Raw genomic sequence first — 23,287 nt, 5'->3', positions numbered from 1 at the left:
AGTCTTCTTCGCTCTTAGTGTACTGCGCCGATAGCTATTTAAGCCTATATTTACAGGCTTTAATAGCATCTATTTTAACAATGTATTTTATAAAATAAAAGAGTCCTTCTCTAAAGTTATTTTTAAAAGTAAAGACCTTTAAAAATAATAGTTTAAAAACTAATTAAATAAATATTAATATATAATTATATTAAAAAATAGTTAAATTAATAATAATTTTACCGTTAATTGATTTAAAAATGTTTTTATATTTAAAATTAAACTGTGACGAACCTCTATTTAGAACCTCTAAAAGAGATACTAGTTAAAGGCACTTTAAACAATTTTGATTCGGTATAGCTAAACAGTGTACAACAATAGCTTGTTTTAATTACAATAGTTTAAATGCTAACGATTGTGACTTATATTGCATATTGCGGAACTGTCTATCTACACTAGCTAGTTCCTCCGTATATATAGACTTTAAGACCCTAAAGTGCTTATCGTACTATAGCCCCGATCACCTCTAGCACATTATATCCTGCAGAGTGCTCGTCGTGCTATGCCTTCGATTACCCTAAGTATCTTGCATCCTGCAGATTGCTCGTGGATCTTAGCGCTATAGCACTCTCTGGCCAGCCCCAATTAGCTGTCTCTTAACTTTCCTAATAATTAGCTAGGGACGTCCTGCGCTCTATATACTACGCGACCTGCCGTTGGGTTAACTGTAATATAAACCTAAAAATCTATTAGAACCCTATCTTTTTATTTATAATAACTATAATAACTATAGCTTATATATTATTAATAACTTTATAATTTAGTACTATAAAAATAATATTTCCTTTTTTTTCTTACCCCTCTATTACTTTTATATCCTTTAACTCCTTAATATTAATTACTTTTTTAATATAAAGAAAAAATATAAAAAGCTTATAGCTATAAACGACGCCTTTACTAACTATACGTTTAACGGTAAATCGATTTAATCTAGCTATATAACTTTACTTATAAGTAGGGCTTTAGAAAATAAAATATTACCGGCGGCTAGCGTGGGATAGAATTATAGCTTATACGTAGGCGTAAACCGCTCTTTTTAAGCTAGGTAGTAGTCCCTATAGTGCCCTTAGATCTCTTTTCAAAAATACTTACTTTCTATACTGTAGTGTCACGGTTCTGGAAGACAGTGGGGCCACGAGGGACCAATCAAGACTGAAACGCGCGATCGAGCGGGGCTCACGGTCCAGGTGGGCAACGGACCAATAAGATGGGGACCGGGGACCGCGGTGGGGTTCACGGTCCACGGTCCAGCATCGGCCAATCAGAAGCGGACCGAGGACCGCCTGTAAGTCGACGGTCCACGGTCCACTGGTCTATATATACGGAGGAACTGGCTGGTGTAGATAGACAGTTCCGCAGTATGCAATACAAGTCACAATCGTTGGTATTTAAACCGTTGTGATTGAGATAAGCCATTGTTGTACACTGTTTAGCTGTACCGAACCAGGATTGTTCAGAAGTAGCTTCAACCAATATCCCTTTCAGAGGTTCTGGATAGGGGTTCGTCACACGTGGGGGATTCCCTAGTGCCTAAAAAGGTTAGGGACCTACTTAAGAACTATATATCGGCCGGAAAACGGCTTGCGGCAAGGACTCTCACCAGTACTATACTAACATTGAGATCTAAAGCATTTATCCATAAAGCTAATGCGGTAGGGTACTAACAGAACGCCCAAAAGGCCCAGGAAGCAAGAAAAAGGCGCAAATTGAATAGAGAAGACTCGAATTCCAAGTTTGTGAGGCTCTGTGATCTGGAAGAGGCCCGTATTGAAGGGAGGGTGGTGGAGGAAGAAGTGGTAGCTAAGGAGGATGTGGAGCAGTCAGAGCCAGCCCAGCCTGTGCGGCGCAGCGCACGTCATCGGGTTCAAACCAGGCGCAAGAGAGAAGCAGATGCAATGTCTGACTCTGACAGTGATTAAGCTACATTTTGGTATAACTCCCATAGAAATTGACCCAATATTAGTCTTGTTGTGGCCAGTGTGAGCATTCAGGGGTAATCTCAACAAGGTTGTGTGGCTGGTGTGGTGGTGGTGGACCAGATCCACATGTGGTCCATTTCCTGGTCATCCAACCTACCACGTCTTGATTGGCGGCTTGAATCAACGTAAGACAAGGCTGCGTCTCCATGCTGGGAGTGCGAGTGGCGGTTGACGGAAGGACGGACAAGGCCGATGCTGAGTTCTCCGGCGAGGAAACAGCAATGGCTGCGGCGATTGTTGACCCATGAGCCAGGATTAGCAAAAGGACGCTCCTGAAGGGGATTGTAGCAGTTGACGAGTTTTTGGTGAGTTGCGTAGGTTCATTGACAGAAAAAGCCGCGGTGGACGTGCAACAACATGTCAACATCTGAAGAAGAGGGCGGTGGAATATATAGGAAAGTGCCTTGGGGCTTTCACACTGGCTGCTTAATTACTAGGCCCTTCGAAAGATGGAGTGTCCACATCATCTGACACGGTTGACAATGATGGAAATCAGGATATCAGGATATCGCGCCTTTGCTCCAACCCATATATCAAACTCCAGCGTTGAAAGTGGTCCACTGCTCCCCAACTCCAGAACTTTCACACTACCAAGGGGCCTTTGTCAAACTCCCAGTCTACACTTCAAATTTTCTTTGAATTTGCAATGATTTTGTTCGTTTAGCTCAGCTGATTTGCTTTGAGCCGCTCAATCACCACCTTCGTTCCTTCCATCCTGAGCTACATAAGATAGGTACCTAATATAAACTGAAATACAGGCCCTGTCCTCCTACCTATCTATGGTTTAACGAGGGGCAACCACGAAAAAGTCCATGGATTTTGTCCACTTTCTCAACTTCAGCATTGACTTCTTTCATTTAAAAACCATTTCTACTACCTGGCATACAAAGCAATACTGCTGACTTATAGCCTTCACGCTTTTCCGTAATTTTCTCTCTACTTTTCAAGCCGTCAAACAGCTCAAGCAGCAACAGATCAACTCAGGCAAGCATAAACAACAACCTCTCTGCCTTTTGAATGAGGATTGACAACAATGAATGGTTTTCTCCCCGCTCGACCGCATGCATGATGCATGAGTTCTTTCACGTTTTGCCATGGGCCTTTACTGGGCCTTTATTGATACCCAAGGTGCAGTTTTCAACGGGCAGGCTAATGGATGGGCTCATACGATAGCAGCAACAACATAACAAGCAGTGTCCGACGCTTAGCCGTATGGTAGGTAGCCAAATGAGTCACTTGAAGAAGTTGAGAAAGTGCAACCACAAGTCTCTTGTCCCATCTCTTGTCTAGCCTGCCAGGTAAGCTTCACTTCATCCCATGCCTGTATGTCCTGCATGAATGGATACAGGTAAAAGGGAATGATCTTTCATCTTGAAAATCCAACCAGCCTAGCGAGCGACTTGGTATCGGATGTGGACTTGTCCCTCCCATTCATAGCCTCCATCGCCAACACAGATGTGCCCCAGAGCTGTCGACTCGACCTAACCCTGCCAGGGCGCAGGACCTGGAGCGCGATAGGCATCTGGCTGGAGGTTGTAGATATTCACCTGAATTCCAGGGTCGTTGGACCTGGGTGGAATGTTACAAGTTAGTCACTAGGTACATGGGCTCATGAGCTAGAGTTATGCAGGGTGGGTATCCCACCTATAGGCCCCAGGGAGGGAGACGGTTGGTCCTGGAGTTCCGTTTCCTCCGTTGGTAATGTTGATTTGTGAGCAGGAGATATAAAACTGTGCCTTGTTTGCTTGGCTAGCCATGTGCAAGGCAATCTGCTCTACTCGTAGGAGATATTCGCCGCTCGGGGTGTTGGCCGGAATGGCCGCGGGGTGAGTAGCATAGGTGTCTGGTTGCTGTCAACTCAAGTCCAAAATATGGCAGGATAGCGACATAGGTATGTACTCTGAGCAGGCCAGACAAGCTGTTTGTTGGCGTCATAGTAGGGCATGGTTGATGCAAACTTCCACCAAACGCTTCCGGAACCGTCCCAGGTCTTTGCTGATGAGCCTGCAGGGACGCGAGCGAGATAGTATTGGGTGGGGCCCGGGTGGTTGATTTGTTGAGTAGAAATGTAGTTCACCGAAGCGCCTGCGGGGACTGTGGCGATTTGGGGGGCTGTTGTGGAAGAGTAACACCTGATATCTCCGCTGGTGGGATTTTCAATGCCTGACTTGGACTGCGCGTTCTTAGTTTGACGGGTAAAGAGCCAGTCTCTGTCTTCCACGGTCTTGCCGTTGACGACGAGTCTAGGAAATGTGTCTTTGTAGGGAGCTGTGTCAGTCTTGCAGGCTAGTAGGCTGTATATCAGTGAACACAAACGTACAATGACCCTCAACAGCGACAACTGCGAGTAAGAATACGCTGAGAATCTTCATGTTGCCTTCCGTAAGAGAGTAGAATAATTCCAGATTGATGAAGGTGGTCTTCTTTGAAAAAATGGAAATCTTGCCAGTTTACTGGGAATCACGGGTGATAAATACCTGAATGTCTCATTCTCTGTCATGTGTGCTAGAAATCCACAAATCGGCAGCTTACCTCCGTGGAACTGCCTGTTACGGATCACCAAGCTTCTTGGGCTTCCAAGTTGGCCAGGTTTAGCCAGATTTAACTGGGTTGTAGGTGAACCCGGTAGTTGTATAAATTGAGAAAGACCACGAATATATTACATCCGGCTTTGGAGTTCGGCATTCCATTCGTCTGTTTCAGGTGTCGTGTAATCCGTTCACCCTGGCATAAAACAACTTTGAAGCTGCAGGTTTGTCACTCGCGCTGCTATTTTCGATGAGAGGGCACTCGCCGCAACCAAAAATCACGTAGATGAAAGCTTGTACTCTTTATCCGAACGGTTGAGTTGGTTCGCTTGGTGCTGCTTTTTCGCTCTATAAAAATAGACTGAACCACCTTTCCTTGTATATGTATTGACCTAACTATTCGATCATTCAAGGAGACTGACGCTTGACACTGCTCTACGGGATGGCGATGACTGACGACAGGAATGTGAACTCTAGAGGAATACAGCGCATAAGGACGAGGAGCAGTGATTCCTTCTACTGCCACCTCTGGCTAATAAGATAGGTCGTTTCCAATAGCACAGGAAGGTTGTACTAGTCATTATGTTTCATAATGGTACATGATGATTTATACTTGACACTAAATTATACTTCATACTAAACAAAGCCTTCTTCTGTAAGTCGTAGAAGGTAGTTTACATCTGGCGGGTAGCCTGCTTATATTGCCCCAGGATGATAACGAGTCCATACTAACAGGGTGGGGAAACTCCAACTCTGAATTTCCATTTAAGCGCATCGCTTTCAATACGTAATCATGGGAGCCAATAGACTATTTACTGAACAGTACTGGGCACATATAAGTGGCTGATGCCTCCTCGCACCCTCCTTACCTTACCCTAAGATCTAGGAACCAGAACATCCCTGATATCTATGGGCTTCAGGTTGTCTTAGAAGTGATAACGTACATTATAAGCGAGCGACCAATATAAGCGAGCGACCACTTTTTTTCACGCAACGCCTAACCTCCCCCTCAAAACCTTATTTTCTCAACAATCCAAAATGCCATCTACTTCAAAGGAAGCCCATATAATCTTAGCCCTTGAGGCTCTTTAAAATAATAAAAATCTAAGTGTATTAGCGGCAGCTAAGATATATAACGTCGATCGCAGTACGCTTAGATACCGACGCGCCGGCCGGCCTGCACGACGCGATACTACGCCTAAATCGAAGAAGCTTACTTAATCCGAAGAGGATGCTATTGTTTAATATATTATTGAGCTATATGCGTAAGCTTTTCTACTAAGATTGCGTAGTGTGGAAGATATGGCCAACTAACTACTATACGTACGCGACGCGCCCCTTATTAGCAAGCTCTAGGCACACAACTTCGTTAAACGCCAGCTATAGCTCCGTATACGTTTTACGCGTAGATACGACTACTAGAGGGCTAAATGCGAAGATCTAAAGGTTATTAGTAAGTGGTTTACGCTTATACGGAACACTAAGGCTAAGTACGGTATTATAAATAACGATATCTACAACTTCGACGAGACTGGGTTTATAATAAATATTATTTTCGCGGATATAGTAGTTACGACCTCGGACGGCCTTAGTAAGGCGAAACTGGCCCAGCCTAGTAACCGCGAATAGGTAACGGTAATCTAGGAAGTTAATACCCTCGATTAGGCTATCCCTCCTTTTATTATTTTAGCCGCGTAGTACCACTTTACTAACTAGTATACCGAGTGCAACCTACCGTCTATCTGGCGCATCGCAACTACCGATAATAGCTGGACTACTAATCCGATAAGCCTAGATTAGATTAAGTACTTCGACTACTATACGGCGCCCCGGATAAAAGGTAAATACCGGTTATTAATCCTCGACGGCCACGAGAGCCACCACTCGACCGAATTCGAGCGCTACTACCAGCAGAACAATATTATTACGCTCTATATACTTCCACACTCCTCTTACCTCCTCCAGCTACTCGATGTTAGCTGCTTTGGGCCGCTAAAACAGGCGTACGGTAGCTAGATCGAGGACTTAATACGTATATATATTAACTATATAAGTAAGCTCGAGTTCCTCTGTGCCTTCCGCGAGGCCTTCTTTGCCTCTATAACAGAGAGGAATATACAGGGTGGCTTTACGGGTACTAGCCTTATACCGTACGATCTAGAGAAAGTACTTTCTAAGCTAGATATAAAGCTTCGTACGCCAACACCTCCAAACTTACGGCCGGGCACGGCACTCCCTTAGGTCTCCTAAACATTACACAACCCTCGAGAAGCCAACTCACAGTCAACGCTCATTAAAACTCGCATTACTAACCATCAAAATAGCTCCCCAACTTTAATACTAACTGCGGTAAACCAGCTTACTAAGGGTATAACGGCTATAATATACTAGGTAGCTCTCCTTCGTACAAAAGTCTCTTCGCTCCGTAAGGCTAATGAGGCACTAAGTAAGCGCCGGAGAGCCAAAAAAACACGTGTGAGGCTTAGAGGGTCACTTACTGTACAAGAGGCACAGGATTTACTGGATCAGAAGGCCGTGGATAGGGAGGGAGTGTAAGAAACGCAGCCGGATAGTAGTAATGCAGGGGGGGCTCGTACGAAGGTTCAGTACTGTGGTGTATGCGGTAAGCCTGGGCATAATGCGCGCACTTGCCAGGAGGCTGCAGAAGCATCTGATTCAGCTGTTTCTGATGTAATTATGGTTGCTTCCTAGTATTGTTGTGTAGTAATTGAGGATAATGGTATAAAGGTTGTGAAAAAGTGGTCGCTCGCTTATATTGGTCGCTCGCTTATAATGTACGTTATTTGTATTTCTCCAACTATTAGTTAGGTGCACCTGGGCTCACCACGATCTCATGCCCGGTTCACACACACACTGGGATGCTACCTTACTCAGCAAGATGTTAACCATGGATGGAAAGCTATCTGGCAAGCTGTGCAACAATATATGAGGGAGGGTATTTGGAAAGATCAATGGATACATACTACAGATATGGTTTCAACTGAGGGCTGTGCACTAGCCATCCCGCCCTCGAAGCTGCCCTCTTTCAAGGGTTGCCTATCGCAGGTGCTCACTCCTTTTAACTTGAACTTTCCATGTTCTCAGTGAGGTGTGGACTACACCAGGTATCCACATCCATCAAGAGATAAGTGCAAGAAATACTATTTTTATCATGCACGTGGACCTGGATTCAATTTATCCAGTCCATGGTTATAACGAGAGACTAAGCCCTCAATGGTGACAATATGTCGGGTGGAGGCTTAGTTTTAATATATTCTCACCTGAATGCGGGGACCCTTTGCTATTTGTGGCCATGATGTTTCCTTCACTGATGAATAAAGCTCTTCTTACCTGGTTGCGAGTGTTAGGTCCTGCATCCAAGGTTGCAGCAACCGGAACAAGGTGCTCCGGAAGCATGATGCCGCCACGGTAACACCCCAGCACAGACGAGCCTATTAACACTGAATCGGACAATTCTGTTGATGGTGCGGTCCCTGGTCCTCGGTACCAGTGTGACCTTGCCCAGCAGTTGTATCTGCGCAGCCTCTTGGCCAGACCAGTGCACAACAGTGACAATATCGCAACGGTGATCGGCTCTGCCGCCTCCTCTCCTTACACTTAAGAACCACTGGGAACCATGTTTTGGACGATGGCTGGGGAGACCTCTTCACTTCAAACGGGGTTTAGTTTGTCTGTATGGCGGCAGCAAGTGACAGGGCCCGTGGGCGAATGAGGCCGAGCAAGACGCGGGAGACATGATGCCGAAAATAGCCAGAGCCAAACAAACATCGGCTCCCAAAACCTGAACATTTCAGGTGTTAGCCAAAATGTTTATTTATTGCCAGAATTGCGCCCTCTTTCCGATGTTCTTGCTTACACCTGCTCACCTTCTTTGACCGTGTAACTCGACATCCTCGGCATCTTCCCAGCATCTACGTATACGACAAGATGTTGACCAAAGCTCTGCTTCCTGTCCTTATCTTGGCAGCCACGGCTGCTGCTGGACCGGTCCATGTTGTTCATCGCCGTGCCCTCGAGATCATCTCGGCCCGTGAAGTACTTGCTGGAGAGGAGGACCCTGCGGTGGAGGACAGCACCGCAGAACCAGCTCCAACTCCCACCCCAAAGCCGATTCTCTCTAGAGATGGAGTGTGTTGGAATTCCATCCTTGACCTTGAATGGTCCATCTCGCAGCTTGAATACGAATCGTCTGTCGTCACAGTTTCCGGCAAAGAACCCGATGCATGGGCTTATCTCTCCTTCACCTTGAGCAACACCGCCACCACATACACCGCCGACTGCACCGCGGCCAGCAATACTAATTCTGATATCGGTTTCTTTGACGGCGAGCAAGAGTATCTGTGTTCTGTGGGTGAAGGCGCCCCAGAAGGATCTCAAGTTGCCTTCAGGTTCAATAAAGAAGCCGGTTCGCTGGCGATCCAGGAGGTTATCCCTTGCAGCGAAGGAGATATTTCGTACGTATTCCACCCCCCCCGGTAATTTTAGCCACATGTGAACTGATGATGCCTAGTGGGACGTTTATCACCCGGGGAACGACTCAAGTAACCCTCTCCTGCTCGGAGGCTGTCAGCGAGAATGAGGACTTCACCAACACCGAAGTCAACTGCGAGCCTGTAGATGCATCACTGTGGCCTTACCAGGTCGTAGGGTTAAACGAGGATTGAGCAGGGACTAGCATGGCGGGCGAGCCTTTTCATTCAGATAGAACATTCACGGGTCAAGTTTATATCTATGCTAAATATGACAAATGGAAAGTTTACCTGTCCCTTTTCAGTGACAACATGAAAACTGTAGACTTTAGTTCGTGACTTGAGTGTACGCGGTTGTGGTCTTATCCTGGGGCGCCTCTGGGTACTGAAACCAAAAGACCTCACTTTGAAAATACCTTGGCCAGAAAACCGCAGCCTTTCCCTTAGCATATGTGGACGTAACTGTATGCTTCCCCATACAGATCAAGATACACAAGTAATGGGTCATGAAAATCGACAAAGGTGATGCTTTAGTAACCACCCGTCATATCGAGATTAAAATTCAGAGTTGTGAAGCTATGAGTAGTTCGATGAGAAATGTCAACAGAAGAGACCGAGCTGTCCAGCGCTGAAACACCCACGTAAAAAATATCTCTAGCTCATTACAGACTTACCCCCCCTGTCCATTCTGATCTCATTCTTATCAGGTTCTATAATACGGCGGTCAAGATGCCAATGGCTTGATAGCAAATCCAATTCGGGGCGGGTTCGTCCCACTGAACACCACAAACGCAGCTTTCAGCGCGACATCGCCAAAGATATTGATCCCCAAACCCGAGCTGCTCTGTAAGCCGCCATAGCACGTCGTGGAAGTCGGGGAAATGCGTGTGTAGTTGATGTATGAAGCAGGAATGGTGAACCTGGCACCTTCAATGCCAAAAGTGAATGTGGGGAGCGTGCTGGAACAAGGGAAGACGTAGCCGCCGTAGTATTGGGAGTTTTGTGCTCCTTGGACTTGGCGGTAGTATGCCGTAACGATAGCTGTAGGGAGGTACAGCAATGTAGTACCGGTGTCACTGATTCCGCTGATTTGCGATGCCTGAAACGCCCCGGATCCAACAGAATACCCAGACAGCGAGTGAGTCCAGTACCCGGGCGACTGTTGAACAGCCGTGTAGGTGATGTTTCCGGCGTATTTCTTGCTGTCAATGAAACCAAAGTCGTAACTGCCGGCTGTGACACGTCATTTGTTACCAGGGGCTCTGGAGATATTGGCAAGAAGAGTGGAAGAAGAAAAACCTTACTGGCGTGATACTTGAGATCGGCTGTGAAAACCTCCTCATCAAGATTTGGTCGCGCGTTGTCGAAAAAGGTCAACTGGCTACTTGGCCGTACAGTGTTGAGGGCCGAAAAGCCCAGACCGACAAGCCCGTCGAGACTTTGCTCCTGGGTGAAACTGGAGGAGACCTCCAGGGCTGCTTGGACAGCTTGGCTCTTCACTTCAAGCCCGCCAATGGTGAAGTTGTCCGTGTATACAGTGCCACGAGAACCGGACCCATCTCCATATCTAATACTCCATGTGTGGCCGCTGAGGAGCTTGGATGTGCTCGACTTGGTGGGACTGTAAATCTCTTGGCCCCTGACCTGGTTGCTTGGTGTCAAGCTACTGAAAACCCACAGATCCGAGGATCCAGTGTCCAAGTCGAGCATGAGCGTCTGTGGGGGCGTTCCAATGGTGACGGGAGTGACATACGCAATGTCTACCTCGTTGATGGGTATGGCAGCCGCCGAGCCCGTGTCGCGTTTTATCCTTGCAAAAGCCTCCTCTTGTTCCTCGTCGATATGGGCGACTGCCTTCTTGATGTAATCAGGAGCTGGGACACCGTATTTGAGAAAGGTTCTGTATGTTGCCCTGGCCGGGTTGAAAGCTTTGTGGCCACGCGGATTGCGCACTTGCTTCAAGGTGACCCGTCCACCCCTTTGGTCAATCGTATCGATGATCCGAGGTGGCAGGGCAGAGCCAAGGCTGGTTGGCACCAAAAGGGAAGCGAGAAAGAGATCAGTAAGAGACACCATTTTGAAGGCGAGCTGAGGAAAACAGTTGATGAACAACAGGAAGGTTGGTTTCGGGGGAGGGACAGAGGGCTGTTCTTATCCCTCAGCTCAACTCTTCCCCGCTCTTGGTCTGATGAATACCAACACCCCTCTCCTGTAGGTAGCACGGAAGTTGCATTTATGGGAGTATGGAGTATGCAGTTGCAGCTTCCGTGTACGGGTAGCCGGGATTATTCTCTACCAAGCTGTATCACCAAGGAAGACATGATCGGAGTTGGCTACTGGCTTCATCTGTATTATCTTGTTCTATGTATCTACCAAGGCCTGCCTGGAAAGGACCACCGTGATGATTGTCTGACGGTTTCCCAATGATCAACAAACTCTCCACCAAGTGCCAGCGGTTTGAGAGGCAAAACAGTTTACCTGCGACGAGGTTTGTGCCGATCTTGGTCTATGTCCTTCTCTTTTGGTCGACTGGCATTGAGGACCAACTTCCGCATCAACTTCGCTGCCTTTGGGATGGGAATCTAAGTACCGAATACCCTCATATGATAACACCTCGACGAATAAGACGTCACCAGAGGTGATATCTCCAGGATATCAAGTCCCGCAATAGATCATCGGCATTTGTGGTTTAGCCAAATTTTGATCCGTTCTTTCCTCAGCCTATCGGAATGCAGCACTGGCCTTGCAGTCATATCGCCGGCTTTTGCAAGGAATTGCAGATCTCGTCCTTGCTATCGACGGCCACCACTGATAGAGTGTGCCCTGAGCCCTTCATTTACCTACAAGGTATTGAACGGGAGGAAGCCATAGATTTGTCCGCTAATGGCCCGCGGAGTGACTGACGGGACCAGATGATAGTTCTAGTGATGAGAAGCGGTGATAGAGCAGCTATAAAGGAAAACCAAGAATAAAATCGATTAAATTATATCTCACCCTGTCGTTAACATTTTTGTGCCTCTGATTGAGCGCCCCTGTGGCACTTGGTTGTCAAAGTTGCCATTTCGCTTCGACTGGACACTCACCCTCCCCATCAATTATGAGGGCATAGCCAAACGGTATGCGGAGTGATATGGCCATTAATGTGATACCTATACCAAGCAGCATTGCAGCCAATCGTAGCTCTCGATTTTGACCCCAGATTGAATGAAACCATGGCACTTGATCAAAAGCCGTAGCTTGGCAAAAACGATCGAATGCTACAACGGATGTGGCTGAGCTTCCCAGTCCCCAACTGCCGGCCGACGGCAATGACTAGGAGAACACTGCATCGCAACGTTCCCACCAATGAAAAGCCATCCATCTCCGCGATGGTTATCATGCACCGGACACGAGTCTCTCGTGAATGTTATATTCGTAGGTAGTCACATTATTCTCTCCTCACTAGGTTAACTGCCGTACCTCCTCACTGATAAACCAGCCTGCCTCCTCCCCTTCCTGCATACACCATTTTGTTGTTGGACATGTCTTGTAATTTTCATGCCCGCCCGTCATTCTAAGTACAATCTTGCCGAACAATACACAACGCCCCAACTCCCCGCCCGGACGTCCTCATACCAGTGATAATGAGCATCAAGAAAAAGGAAATAAAAAAGAAACAAAAGGTAGACGCGGAACTGTATTTCAGAGGGAGGGTATTGTGAATAATCAAGGCTGTTGTGCTGTGATGCCCTCTGTTGTGAGGCCATGCTAGCATATGCAGTGTCAAAGATGAAATCCGATGCTGCGCGTCGAGAGCGGAGGGATACAGAACATCAAAAAGCCACACCAGACGTACTCCTTCCGACCGTCTTGTACTTGTAGCTCATCCACTGACCGTCACTACCCATTGTGTCGAATCGGCTGACAGTGCTCTGCGGGCTCTCAAAACTAGTTCCGTAGCCGCTAAAGTAGAAGCCGATGATCACCACCAGATAGCTGAGCAACAGGATGCTGCCCTTGAAGTAATTGCTCTTTCCTTCGCCGTACATGTAACTGAGCAAGAAGACGCACAGGATCACCGTCACCATGTCCCACTGCGGGAAAAGCAGACTGAAGGTGAACTTGGCGACATCCTCCATGGGAACGCCGACGGGAGGATAGAGGGCTGAAAACAAGACGAGTGCCGGAATCTGCAGGAGGCAGACCTGGAGGGCGTAGGCGGAACCAATCTCCATGGACAGGGCAATGTTGCCGTTCATGGCAAACGAAATGGCGTTCAGGAACTCAGTGGTGTTGGGCACAAGCGCAAAGAGCGTGATCCCGAGGAACTTTTCGTCAATCTCAAAATTTTCCAGAACAACATCCACTGTGTCGACCAAGATCTCGGCAACAATGGCGTAGAGAACCGTGGCAACCATCAAAATGACGGAACTCTTCAGACGGCTCCAGTTGGGCGCGTCATGACCGCCGTGGCCACCCGATCCCGCGCCAGACTCCCCGAGATCCTCGCCGATCGAGACTGTAGTGGGACGAGAGGCGCCCGAACGGCTTCCAGAAGCAGATCCATGACCAGCGGCCGAAACGGTAGAGGCATGATGAGACATCTGTCGGGGCCTCTGCACATTTCTCGCCGCCACTGTTGCCGCGGTGGCGGCAATCTCTGCCACCTGATGGACGAGGTTGTTATTCTCGGCATCACTGAATCCCGGGATATTCATGTTGGTACCCAGCGTTTCCGTTCCGTAGCTGGTGGATTTGGGAGGGACGACATGCGGAGTTCCATTGACCTTACCTGCCGACAAGGTTGAGCTGTTGCGAGACTGCTCATCCAGCTTGGGGATATGCCCGACCTGACGCAGGGATTGACCGAGAATGCGCTTGTACAAATGGGAGTCGCGAATGTCGGCACCGCTGGCGTCGCCGACAGACATGGTGTGTGATGGCCGGGTTGTGCTATGGCCAGTGGGCTGATCCTCGTGCTTCTTCTCGTCCACGTCAGTGTTCCAGATGACGGCGGCGTGCGTGCGGAGCGTAAACCAGAGGCCAATAGCGTATGACAAGAATAACATGCCCGCGGCAAGGTAGCAGTAGGGACGCACCGCCTGGAGATAGAAACGATCATTAATAGCAGGCGTCTGCGAAAAGTAACAACGGCGGCAGTCCCGAAGAGCACCGCCGCCCCGGTTAGGGTGGTCAAAGTTGGTGCAGTCCTGGCAGGTCAGTTCGTGGGTTCCGTAGATTTGGTAAAACAGAGTCGGGCCAAACGCGGCGATGACGGCAAAGAGGAGCATGGTCGATGTCACGCCGGCCGATCTCGAGTTGAAGCGCTGGGTTTTGCGCTTGATGGCTCCGCAACACATGGAAAGACCGGGGAGGAATAGGATGCCGGCAAAGATGCTGCCAACAATGCTGCCTTCTACGAGCTGAGCCTTGCCCTGGCGCAGAGCCACGCAGTAGAGAAAGACCTCGACAATGGTGGAGAAGAAGGCGTTGATGGCAGCACCAAGACCCATGGAGGACTGGGCCGAGATGGATGCGACAGCCTGGCCAATAAAGTAGGCAAGGGGAATGATGGACAGCAGGCCGGCAATGAACAAGAAGGCCGACGAGGTGAAGAAGTTGTGGACGCCCAGGGCCTGATGCAACACAAGCCAGTCCACAACGACAAAACCGACCACGGCCAAGAGGTTGATCAGAAAGATGTTCGTTCCGTCAATCGTGTATTTCCAATATTTGAGGCCGACAGCTCGATAGGTGCAGACCAGAATCGAAGACTGGAGACCAGCCGGTGCTCTGGCAGAGGCCATATCGGACTCGAAGGACAGTGCTAGTGGATGGCGGCGGAGATGCGAAAACAAGAGCATTGTGACCTTGCCCATGGGAATCCAAAACACCAAAAACCAGCAGATGGCCGACACGATGAACAGAGAGGGCGTGATCAGGAAGTAAAAGAAAAGGAAGAAGACGACACGACCGATGTTCCACTGACCACGGCCAAACAAGCGTCGCTTCATCCGTGGCAGATCAGAATCCGAACCTCGCCCACGGCCCCTCGACAAAAGGCTCTCTGTCTCGTCCGGTTCCGAATCAAGACTCCTGCGGGATCGGCCAATGATGGAGCGGTTACTGTCTGGGCCAAAGAAGAGCCGGCCATACTCGAGGTCGCCGCTTTGCCATTGCTCATACTCGCTGATGCTCCTGCCTTCGCCCAAGTCTTCCTCCAGGTAAGCCTCCTGCTGCTCCAGACGCACAAACTTGCCAAAGGGGTAAAACAAATACCCTGCCAGACCCCACAAGACACGGCCGTACTCCCGGCCGCTGGGGGCAGCAGCAAAGCAGAAGCAGATGACGGCGCCGACAAAGGCGAACAGAGCCATCCACCAACCAAAGGCGAGGGTCCATATGATGTTGAAGAACAGTAGCCAGCTGCTAACGTGCCCACCCGGCGACGAATGCACGTCTGCCTCGGCGTTCTTTTGCACCGAACGATCCTTCTTGTACAGAGCTGGTTTCCATAGCCTGATGCCAAACGGATGGGTTTGGTTAATCGCTTGTTGGCGGTCCTTGAGGGTGAAGCTTTCGGCGTCGCTGATTTCGCCGTCATCCTCGGCCGGAGTCTCGTCCGAAACCTGCTCGTCCAAACGCTGCTCACCGTTGTCGACCCCCGGCACCGTGCTGCCTTGTTCGTGCTGTTCTTCGGGCCAGTCGCTGGGGCCATCCTCGTCCCTGGAATGGACTCGCGAGAGCGACGGTGGAGCATGGGTGCGTCTCCGAACAGAGGCGGCATAGCTGTGCTGGCGCTCGACAGCATCCGCCTCGACCTCGGCGATACCGTCGTCAACCGAGTACACACCTCCTCGGTGCGGTGCCTGGGCTGTCGTCGATGTACGACGCGGCATGGCGGGTTTTCGTGGGCGTGTTCGCGGGCCTAGCAATGGCGAGCGTACGGTGACTGATGTGGTTCGACTGGACTGGCCCGGGTCTGTAAATGCGCCGCTGGCCAGGTTCGGGCTTTGCATGGTTGAGTCTGTGTATCGAGAGAAGAAAATACAAAAAGAGTCAGCAACATGTTCAAATCCCCAAAGCCAGCAATGGCGTGAGGGGATCCCAAGATGTCAACAAAGGTGGTCGGTCACCCGGGAATGCCAAGAACGTGGCCAGGCTGGTGGAGTTCTCAAGGGTTTCTTGACATCTGATTCTACCCACCTTCTGGCTTTCTCCGCACAGTATCCGTCGACTGGAAGCTCTCATCCATGCGATCGTCTTGACCGGTGATGGACTCGTACCGTGATGGGCGGCGGGTGTCTGTTGGGGATTGGTCGGTCGCCGAGGCGTCATCTTTCTGTGGGCTAGAATCCATGGTTATGTCTAGGGACTGCGTATCCGAGTGGTGACAAGCGAGAAAGCAAATTGTTGGAGGACGCCGCGGTCCTTGCTGATGCTGTGGTGCTGATCAATCTCGGCTCGAGGTGGCCGCTTGAGAGACGGCGGACTTGAAGAGGTTGGGAAAAGGATGAGTCGACCAACGACAAGCGATTTCAGGCTTTGGTTTGCATGGCAGTTGCACAGAGCCGTCGCGGCAAGGACCTGGGACAGTATCTGGTGAAAAGGAGCAGGCGCGACAAAATTGAAGGAAGGATGGCGGCAGAGAGGCGCAGGTCGGCACGAGACGAAACACCGGCTGCGATAGCAGACAGCAGACGGGAGATAAGGAACCTGAGGGAAGCGACCAAAACACAAGGCAGCGTGGGAGAGTGCCCTGTCGCCCAACGCGCGGTTTTATTCCGTCACCTGCTTCCTGTCTATCATTATACACTACCCACCAGAGTGTAGTGAAACAGTGAAACATCACGGGAGTGCCCGCCAAACGCAGCAGCACGACGGGTGGAACTTGACCGAAGCTGCAATCCACTGCAGCGCGCGATGTGGGCGATGTGGGCGATGTAACCTCCAGCGCTGGCCAGCGACACAGCGTGCGGCGATGCCGAGTTTGGCGCCGTTTAGCGATTGGCAGCAAGCACCTCCAAATGGCAGACAACTGCCCGTCAAACCCGGGATGTGCCGCAGGCTCAGCCCTGGGACCATCACCGTGCCCATGCCGCCGTAAACCGTTGCCAAAGTCTATATTTACATAGCTGTCTGTCGAACTCACTGACTTTCCCCCTCTGGTTCTCCGCCTCTCGTTTGGCAATGATCCGAGAAACGGCTTCAAAATAGGCACGAATATAGATTGGGGATCACTGCTAATGAGAACAACTCACACTGCTAACAATACTTCGCCATCCATGCTAGATAAGGTAAATTGTGTGAGCTCCAAATAGCCATCAATTATCTTATTTTGATTTCATAAGACCTACCCACAACACGATATCATGGACAATCCCTTGGCGGTGACATCACAGCCCCATCTCACAGTTAGGCTTACCTAATTGAAGCTCTGGCGGGATAGCCTAGCACCGATCCCCGACAAGCAAAGAAAGCCGCAGGTCACGTGCCATGGCCTCATCTGCTGGCAGCTGTGATAAGGCTTGGCACCAGGCGGTGGCAGCTCGGTGCCCAGGTGCGCATTGCGTTGACCTGAGCTGCCTTCGATGGCTGATTTCGCCAGTAGAGGCGGCCTGGGGCAACAGCTTCAACATTGAATTCCAACCGACGACACACGAGCCACGACGAGCTATCTTATTTCTCACGCTCTACCCAAATTGTTCCAGTCCATCTTACAGGTCCATCTCTTCTTTCAACAATCTACCAATACCCGACCTTTGCATACCCGCCACAACAACCCATCGAGTCCCGCCTCCCCGCCAACGGTATCATAAACCGCTGTCACCATGGCGCTCGACAACTACTACCACAACAAGATTGAGTCGATGCAACTCGAGATCCTCAAGGGTCAAGCCGTTCTCCGTCGTCTCGAAGCCCAGCGCAATGACTACAATTCCCGGGTACGCCTGCTCAGAGAAGAGCTTGGTCTGCTACAACAACCGGGCTCGTATGTGGGCGAGGTCGTCAAGGTGATGGGCACCAAGAAGGTTCTGGTCAAGGTGCATCCCGAGGGAAAATACGGTAGGTCTCGGTCTTGCTGCTTTTCGCCGGGACCTACAACTGACACTTGTCGTGTGCAGTTGTTGACATTGCCGACTCGGTCGACATCACCAAACTCACACCTGGCAAGCGCGTAACCTTGCTGTCCGACTCCTACAAGCTCGAGAAGATGCTTCCTTCCTCGGTCGATCCCCTCGTATCTCTAATGATGGTCGAAAAGGTTCCCGATAGCACCTACGACATGATCGGCGGTCTCGACCAACAAATCAAGGAAATCAAGGAGGTCATCGAGCTCGGGCTCAAACATCCAGAGCTCTTTGAGTCTCTCGGCATTGCCCAACCAAAGGGTGTCCTCCTCTACGGCCCCCCTGGAACGGGAAAGACTCTTTTGGCTCGTGCGGTGGCCCATCACACAGACTGCAAGTTTATCCGTGTCTCCGGCTCTGAACTGGTTCAAAAGTACATTGGTGAGGGTTCGCGCATGGTCCGAGAGCTTTTCATCATGGCCCGTGAGCACGCTCCCTCCATCATCTTTATGGACGAAATCGACTCCATCGGCTCTTCCCGTGTCGAAGGGTCCTCGGGTGGCGACTCGGAAGTCCAGCGCACCATGTTGGAGCTCCTCAACCAGCTCGACGGTTTCGAGCCAACCAAGAACATCAAGGTGATTATGGCAACGAACCGTCTCGATATCCTAGACCCAGCCCTCCTGCGCCCGGGGCGCATCGACCGAAAGATCGAGTTCCCGCCCCCGAGCGTGGAAGCCAGAGCCGATATTCTGCGAATCCACAGCCGCAAAATGAACCTGACACGCGGGATCAACCTGACCAAGATTGCCGAGAAGATGAATGGCTGTTCAGGGGCCGAGTTGAAGGGCGTGTGTACCGAGGCGGGCATGTATGCCCTTCGCGAGAGGCGTGTGCATGTCACGCAGGAGGACTTTGAGCTGGCGACGGCCAAGATTCTGAACAAGCACGACGACAAGGAGGTGTCTTTGGCCAAGCTGTGGCGTTAATTTTCAGTCTGGCGTTGGGGGAAACTGGAAAGAGCAGGCGCGGCTTTGCAAGATTGCATCCTGGGTTGTTTAATGCTGCTACATGTACAATTAGACCAATTCAAGTATCCAGGTGTCACATCCACAAGGGCACGAATTCATTACTCGTCACAGTCTGTGATCCAACCATAGTCGAAGTCTTTTTCGTCTTATATTGTCCTAGTAAGCCGTAGTCTTCCGCCCAGTATGTAGGTATTCCACGCCGCCGAAGCTAAACTGCAGAACGCCACTGCCGGGGAAGAACATCAGCCTTCTCTAGCCTACGCTTCCAAGCAGAGCCTTGGACGGCTGTATATATATATTAACCACTTGGTGTCGACACCATTGAATCAAAAAGCCAAACTGCCACTCCTTCCTCTCGCTCGACCAAGCAGACCCCCCCCTGCGCCACCACCATCCTCCACCCTCCAGATCCACTCCAGCACTGTCTCGTAGCACAGCACAAACTGCCTCAAGCTCTGCACCATGCTCAATCTCTGCCCTCTGAAGTCCTCTACTGTCCGGGCAATAAGATCAACGCTGTCATCCTCCAGCCAGGCCGTGTCTATGCTCTCCTTGCCACTACTGAACCCGGGGAACCCGTTTGCTTGGGATGTGAAAGGCGACGGTGCTGCCGTTTGGCGTGGGAGAACGACAAAGCCTTCATCCATGGCCATTGTCACATCTCCGTCTGGATCCACCCTTGTGTCTCGGTCTTGCTGGAGCGCGAGACGCTTACCTCTGCCGTCGTCGTCATCATCGTCCCAGCCGTCTTGGGATGTCCGTTTGTTAGAACTGCACCGATGAACGGTCGAGGGTGACGCCTGCGCGGCCACAGAGTGCTGTTGTTGCTGCTGCCGCTGCCGCTTGAGCATGTCAATTACGCTGTCCACCGTACAAAAGGCTCCTGTTCGGCCACACCCGGCCGAGCAGTGAACTAGCATGGGACGACTTTTCTCGACAGGCTCAGGCGCGTCATAAGAGGTACGCTGAACAGTGGTGCTCAGGCTGTCTGGTCGGAGTGGGGGGGACGGGTCAAAGTAGCTGCCGCTGTCATGACGAGGTTGCGCCTGTGACGTCGTCACTGTAGGGTCGTTGGGGAGGGCGGCGCGTTGCATGACATTAGCTAATTCCACCAGCGCGAGCAAATGGCTTGGTTGGGCTGGTGCACCAAAGTCAGGCCATGAAGTGTAGTGAAGATGGGTAATCTCTCGAATGGGGGCGAAGGGTTCCATTGCATGGCTTAGAGCGAACTTTCGGATCGTGACGAAAGGAGTTTCGGCCGCCTGGGTGGTGCCATATTGGGATTCCGGTGTCTTGGAGTTCAGCGTGGTTGTGGTATTGGCACGTCGACGGCCTCCTTCAGGAATGGTGGAGGCGTGGTCGTTCGACTGGGTTGGAGCAGATTCATCGTTCGCGGCGGTCGATCCGGCCCGATGCTTGTCAATATCCAACGATATCTTTTTTTCGGACAGCAGACGAAGCCGGACAGGACCGAAGTCCCTGCCTTTCCAATAGGGGTGGCACTTGAGTTGACCCCCTTCCGATTCGGCAGTCAACATGACGATGACGCGTACATCATTGTCCCAGACCACCGACCAAAAGTCCTGTGGGAAGAGTTAGACCTGGTGGGACAAAGTAAATCAAAGGATTACTGGACATACCTCAAATGTCGCCGGCAGGGGTCCTTGGCTGGCGATATAACGCTTGTAACTCCGCTTGGCCTGGATGTGGCTGGCATTTACATAATCGCATGCTCCCTCTGGGCGGCCCTGAAGCTTCACACGTGCGTGTTCAAACGGCAAGATATCCTTGTACCGGTTCTTTCCACCCTGTTCAACCCCAGACAACCGCACCTGGGTCTCGGTCTGGGGACCGTGATTTTTCGAGCTCGCAAAGGCAGCATAGGCAAGCTTCATGCGGGACTGCTCTGTAAGCTCGATCCGCAGAAACTTGTCCGATACCCGCTTACCATGGTCGCTGATCTCGATGGCCTCCTTGAGCCAGCGCGGTAGCCTATTCTTATCAAGCCCTGTCGGAACCCCAACATCCATCTGGCCAACGCCATCAACAAGGTCTTGGTTTTGGCGGATGTTGCTGAAAAATGGATCTATCTTGTCGTTTGTGGTCGGCAGCATGACTCCGCCAATGACAGGCGGGACATTTGTCCGTGTACCATTCGTAGCAGAACCTGCGCCACCTAGTGACAGGCTGGGTGACATCATGTTTGATGAGCGATCGACCAAGTTTGGATACGCCAGGACAAAGGCGTTAAAGCCACCGCGTAGAATGCTCGTGGTTCCCGAATAGCCCTCGTTGGTGAACTTTTTGATCATGTTCAGAGCCGAGGTCGCGTCACGCTTGTCGGCGGACGCGGCATCGTACACAACCAGATGACTCGATGTCTGCCACTTGGCGAACTTGTCCTGGTCCCGGTCTGCCTGGAAAGTCTGTTGAAGCTTCTCGAGGTTGAAGGTTGCCCTCTTCAACAGCGTGGTTGGAATACACAGGTTCAGGGCGCCCTGGATCCTCGCTTGAGCATACTGGGGAGAAACTCTGATGTCTAGCAGCAGAAGGTCTTCCCCTTTGCTCTTATCCAGGAGTTGTTTGAGCGCCGCTGGTGGGATCATGTCAGGCTCGCCACATCCTTGTGTTGCCTGCTGACCGTCATGTGTCTGTTGGCTGAAAGTAGGCGAGGGCGTCTCAGTTTTGCGGCCGGGTCGACCGCTTGCTTCGGAGATGGATGAGTTGAGTTTCTCCCACTCCTGGCTCGGCGGCTTTGCAAGACCCAGAAAAAAAGGAGGATTTTTGAATCCCTTGATCCCAAGCCTCGACTCTGTCGAGAGGTGGGGCGCACCTTGATAACTGTCCTTTTCCGCGGCTGGCTGGCAGGGGTTGTCCCCCGGCCCCCAGCTGCCGGACTCTGTTGGTAGTGATGGCCGCGGCAGCGGGTTTTCTGGCAAATTACTTCCATGGGTTTGTGATCGTGGTGGGCGAGGCCGTTGTTGAGCAGAAGGGGTTGATACTGTCGGAGCGAACGGGCCTCCACTTGTGATGTTGAAGTGTGTGGCGGGGAGGCTAAACCCGGAGCGCCCCCTGTTTGCGTCGATCTGTCGCCTGAAGGCCTCAAACTCTGGGTTGGCATCTAGCGGCAAGTGTTTTGGTATGGCAGCGGCAAAGGACTTGACCGAGGACGTTGGGGTGCTCCAGTTCTCGTGCGGCAGAAGCGCCGATTCTCGTGGGTCAGCACCAGAGTCCACGGCGAGACCAAAGTAATTTGGGCTCGGAGTACGAGCGTCCATAGCACCCCCTCGACCTGTACCGGGTGATGACTTGGGGGGATACTGTTGACCAACAGAATGGGGCGGGCGAGGCGAAGATAATGGGGTGCCGGTGCCCTTGTTGGAAAAGAAAGACTGGGAGTTGGTGCGGGAATGACCTGGTGCTTGTGTCGTCGACAAACTAGTCGTCGTCTTCATCGTGTAATACGCGGCCCGGTCGCTGGCTCTTGGTTCTGGAGGCATTGTATGATTTGTTCTCTGTGGCAGAACGTCGTGCGAGGATGTTGAGTGGTGGATGGTGATGATGTGTTGGTCCTCCAGGGAATTGCCAGTGACGCATTCCTGCTAGATGTACCAAAAAAAGAATCCTCAGCCTTGAAGCTTCATAACACGGCCGCCATCATGTCCAGTGACTTATTTTATGATCCGAACTTTAAAACCGTAGCACGTCCCGAAGGTCTGGCCCGGCCTTAGGCGATAGCCTCCACAACCTAACTGAGGCTGCTGGGCTGGGGTACGTTAGGCTCACGATGTTCGCGAAGGACGGACGACAAGCACCTGCTGGAGAGGTGGGGTTGGCGATGAAACGCCTGTATTGTTCCTGGATCCAGGTACGTGAAACGGACTGAGGTGGCTTATCCAGGATAGTTAAGAAGCAGCCGTGGTTGTTTTGGTGGTTGCAAGTGTGGGGTTCTGCCGAGTCGGGATGGCCTCTGGGCTGTCAATCCGTCAATCCTGGGCCGATTGAGAACAGTGCAACAGAAAGAAGAAGGGAAAGGAAACGAGAATTGGTTCGACGGATTTCTGTCCCGGGCTGGGCAAGGTGAAGGGGTCCTCGGCCAGCGGGCAACCTAGTGTGGACTAAAGGGGCGCATACGAGGGGGTGAGAGAAATGCGGTGAAATGTGCTGCGG

The 23,287-nt window shown here is 50.9% G+C and overlaps 6 protein-coding genes across 6 annotated transcripts; 2 read left to right on the top strand and 4 right to left on the bottom strand.

Annotated features, from left to right (window-relative positions):
* Positions 1-3,186: 3,186 nt before the first annotated feature.
* Positions 3,187-4,495, bottom strand: QC763_611470 (uncharacterized protein). Its single transcript, XM_062914971.1, has 4 exons — positions 4,339-4,495; positions 3,918-4,274; positions 3,663-3,861; positions 3,187-3,587 (listed from the first exon to the last, which is right to left on the bottom strand). The coding sequence occupies exons 1-4, from the start codon at positions 4,388-4,390 to the stop codon at positions 3,500-3,502; spliced, it is 696 nt and encodes a 231-aa protein (XP_062762397.1). The 5' UTR covers positions 4,391-4,495; the 3' UTR covers positions 3,187-3,499.
* Positions 4,496-8,223: 3,728 nt separating this feature from the next.
* Positions 8,224-9,332, top strand: QC763_611465 (uncharacterized protein). The gene is made up of 2 exons (XM_062914970.1): positions 8,224-9,021; positions 9,078-9,332. The coding sequence occupies exons 1-2, from the start codon at positions 8,495-8,497 to the stop codon at positions 9,229-9,231; spliced, it is 681 nt and encodes a 226-aa protein (XP_062762396.1). The 5' UTR covers positions 8,224-8,494; the 3' UTR covers positions 9,232-9,332.
* Positions 9,333-9,536: 204 nt separating this feature from the next.
* QC763_611460 (uncharacterized protein) lies at positions 9,537-11,249 on the bottom strand. The gene is made up of 2 exons (XM_062914969.1): positions 10,341-11,249; positions 9,537-10,269 (listed from the first exon to the last, which is right to left on the bottom strand). The coding sequence occupies exons 1-2, from the start codon at positions 11,110-11,112 to the stop codon at positions 9,761-9,763; spliced, it is 1,281 nt and encodes a 426-aa protein (XP_062762395.1). The 5' UTR covers positions 11,113-11,249; the 3' UTR covers positions 9,537-9,760.
* A 643-nt stretch (positions 11,250-11,892) lies between these two features.
* On the bottom strand, positions 11,893-17,368 carry QC763_611450 (uncharacterized protein). Its single transcript, XM_062914968.1, has 2 exons — positions 16,222-17,368; positions 11,893-16,042 (listed from the first exon to the last, which is right to left on the bottom strand). Exons 1-2 carry the CDS (start codon positions 16,373-16,375, stop codon positions 12,849-12,851), a joined length of 3,348 nt encoding a protein of 1,115 aa, XP_062762394.1. The 5' UTR covers positions 16,376-17,368; the 3' UTR covers positions 11,893-12,848.
* On the top strand, positions 17,159-19,318 carry LET1 (26S protease regulatory subunit 8). Its single transcript, XM_062914967.1, has 2 exons — positions 17,159-18,081; positions 18,141-19,318. The coding sequence occupies exons 1-2, from the start codon at positions 17,847-17,849 to the stop codon at positions 19,073-19,075; spliced, it is 1,170 nt and encodes a 389-aa protein (XP_062762393.1). The 5' UTR covers positions 17,159-17,846; the 3' UTR covers positions 19,076-19,318.
* Ptp2 (phosphotyrosine-specific ptp2-like protein) lies at positions 19,256-22,617 on the bottom strand (the record flags this gene model as incomplete). Its single annotated transcript, XM_062914966.1, has 2 exons — positions 19,256-20,700; positions 20,758-22,617. 2 exons carry the CDS (start codon positions 22,615-22,617, stop codon positions 19,444-19,446), a joined length of 3,117 nt encoding a protein of 1,038 aa, XP_062762392.1. The 3' UTR covers positions 19,256-19,443.
* Positions 22,618-23,287: the final 670 nt, after the last annotated feature.

This window comes from Podospora pseudopauciseta, chromosome 6, assembly GCF_035222475.1.
Source record: "Podospora pseudopauciseta strain CBS 411.78 chromosome 6, whole genome shotgun sequence".
NCBI classification, from domain to species: domain Eukaryota; kingdom Fungi; phylum Ascomycota; class Sordariomycetes; order Sordariales; family Podosporaceae; genus Podospora; species Podospora pseudopauciseta.
Note: the sequence above shows the minus strand (reverse complement) of the source record. Positions and strands in the feature narration are given on the sequence as shown.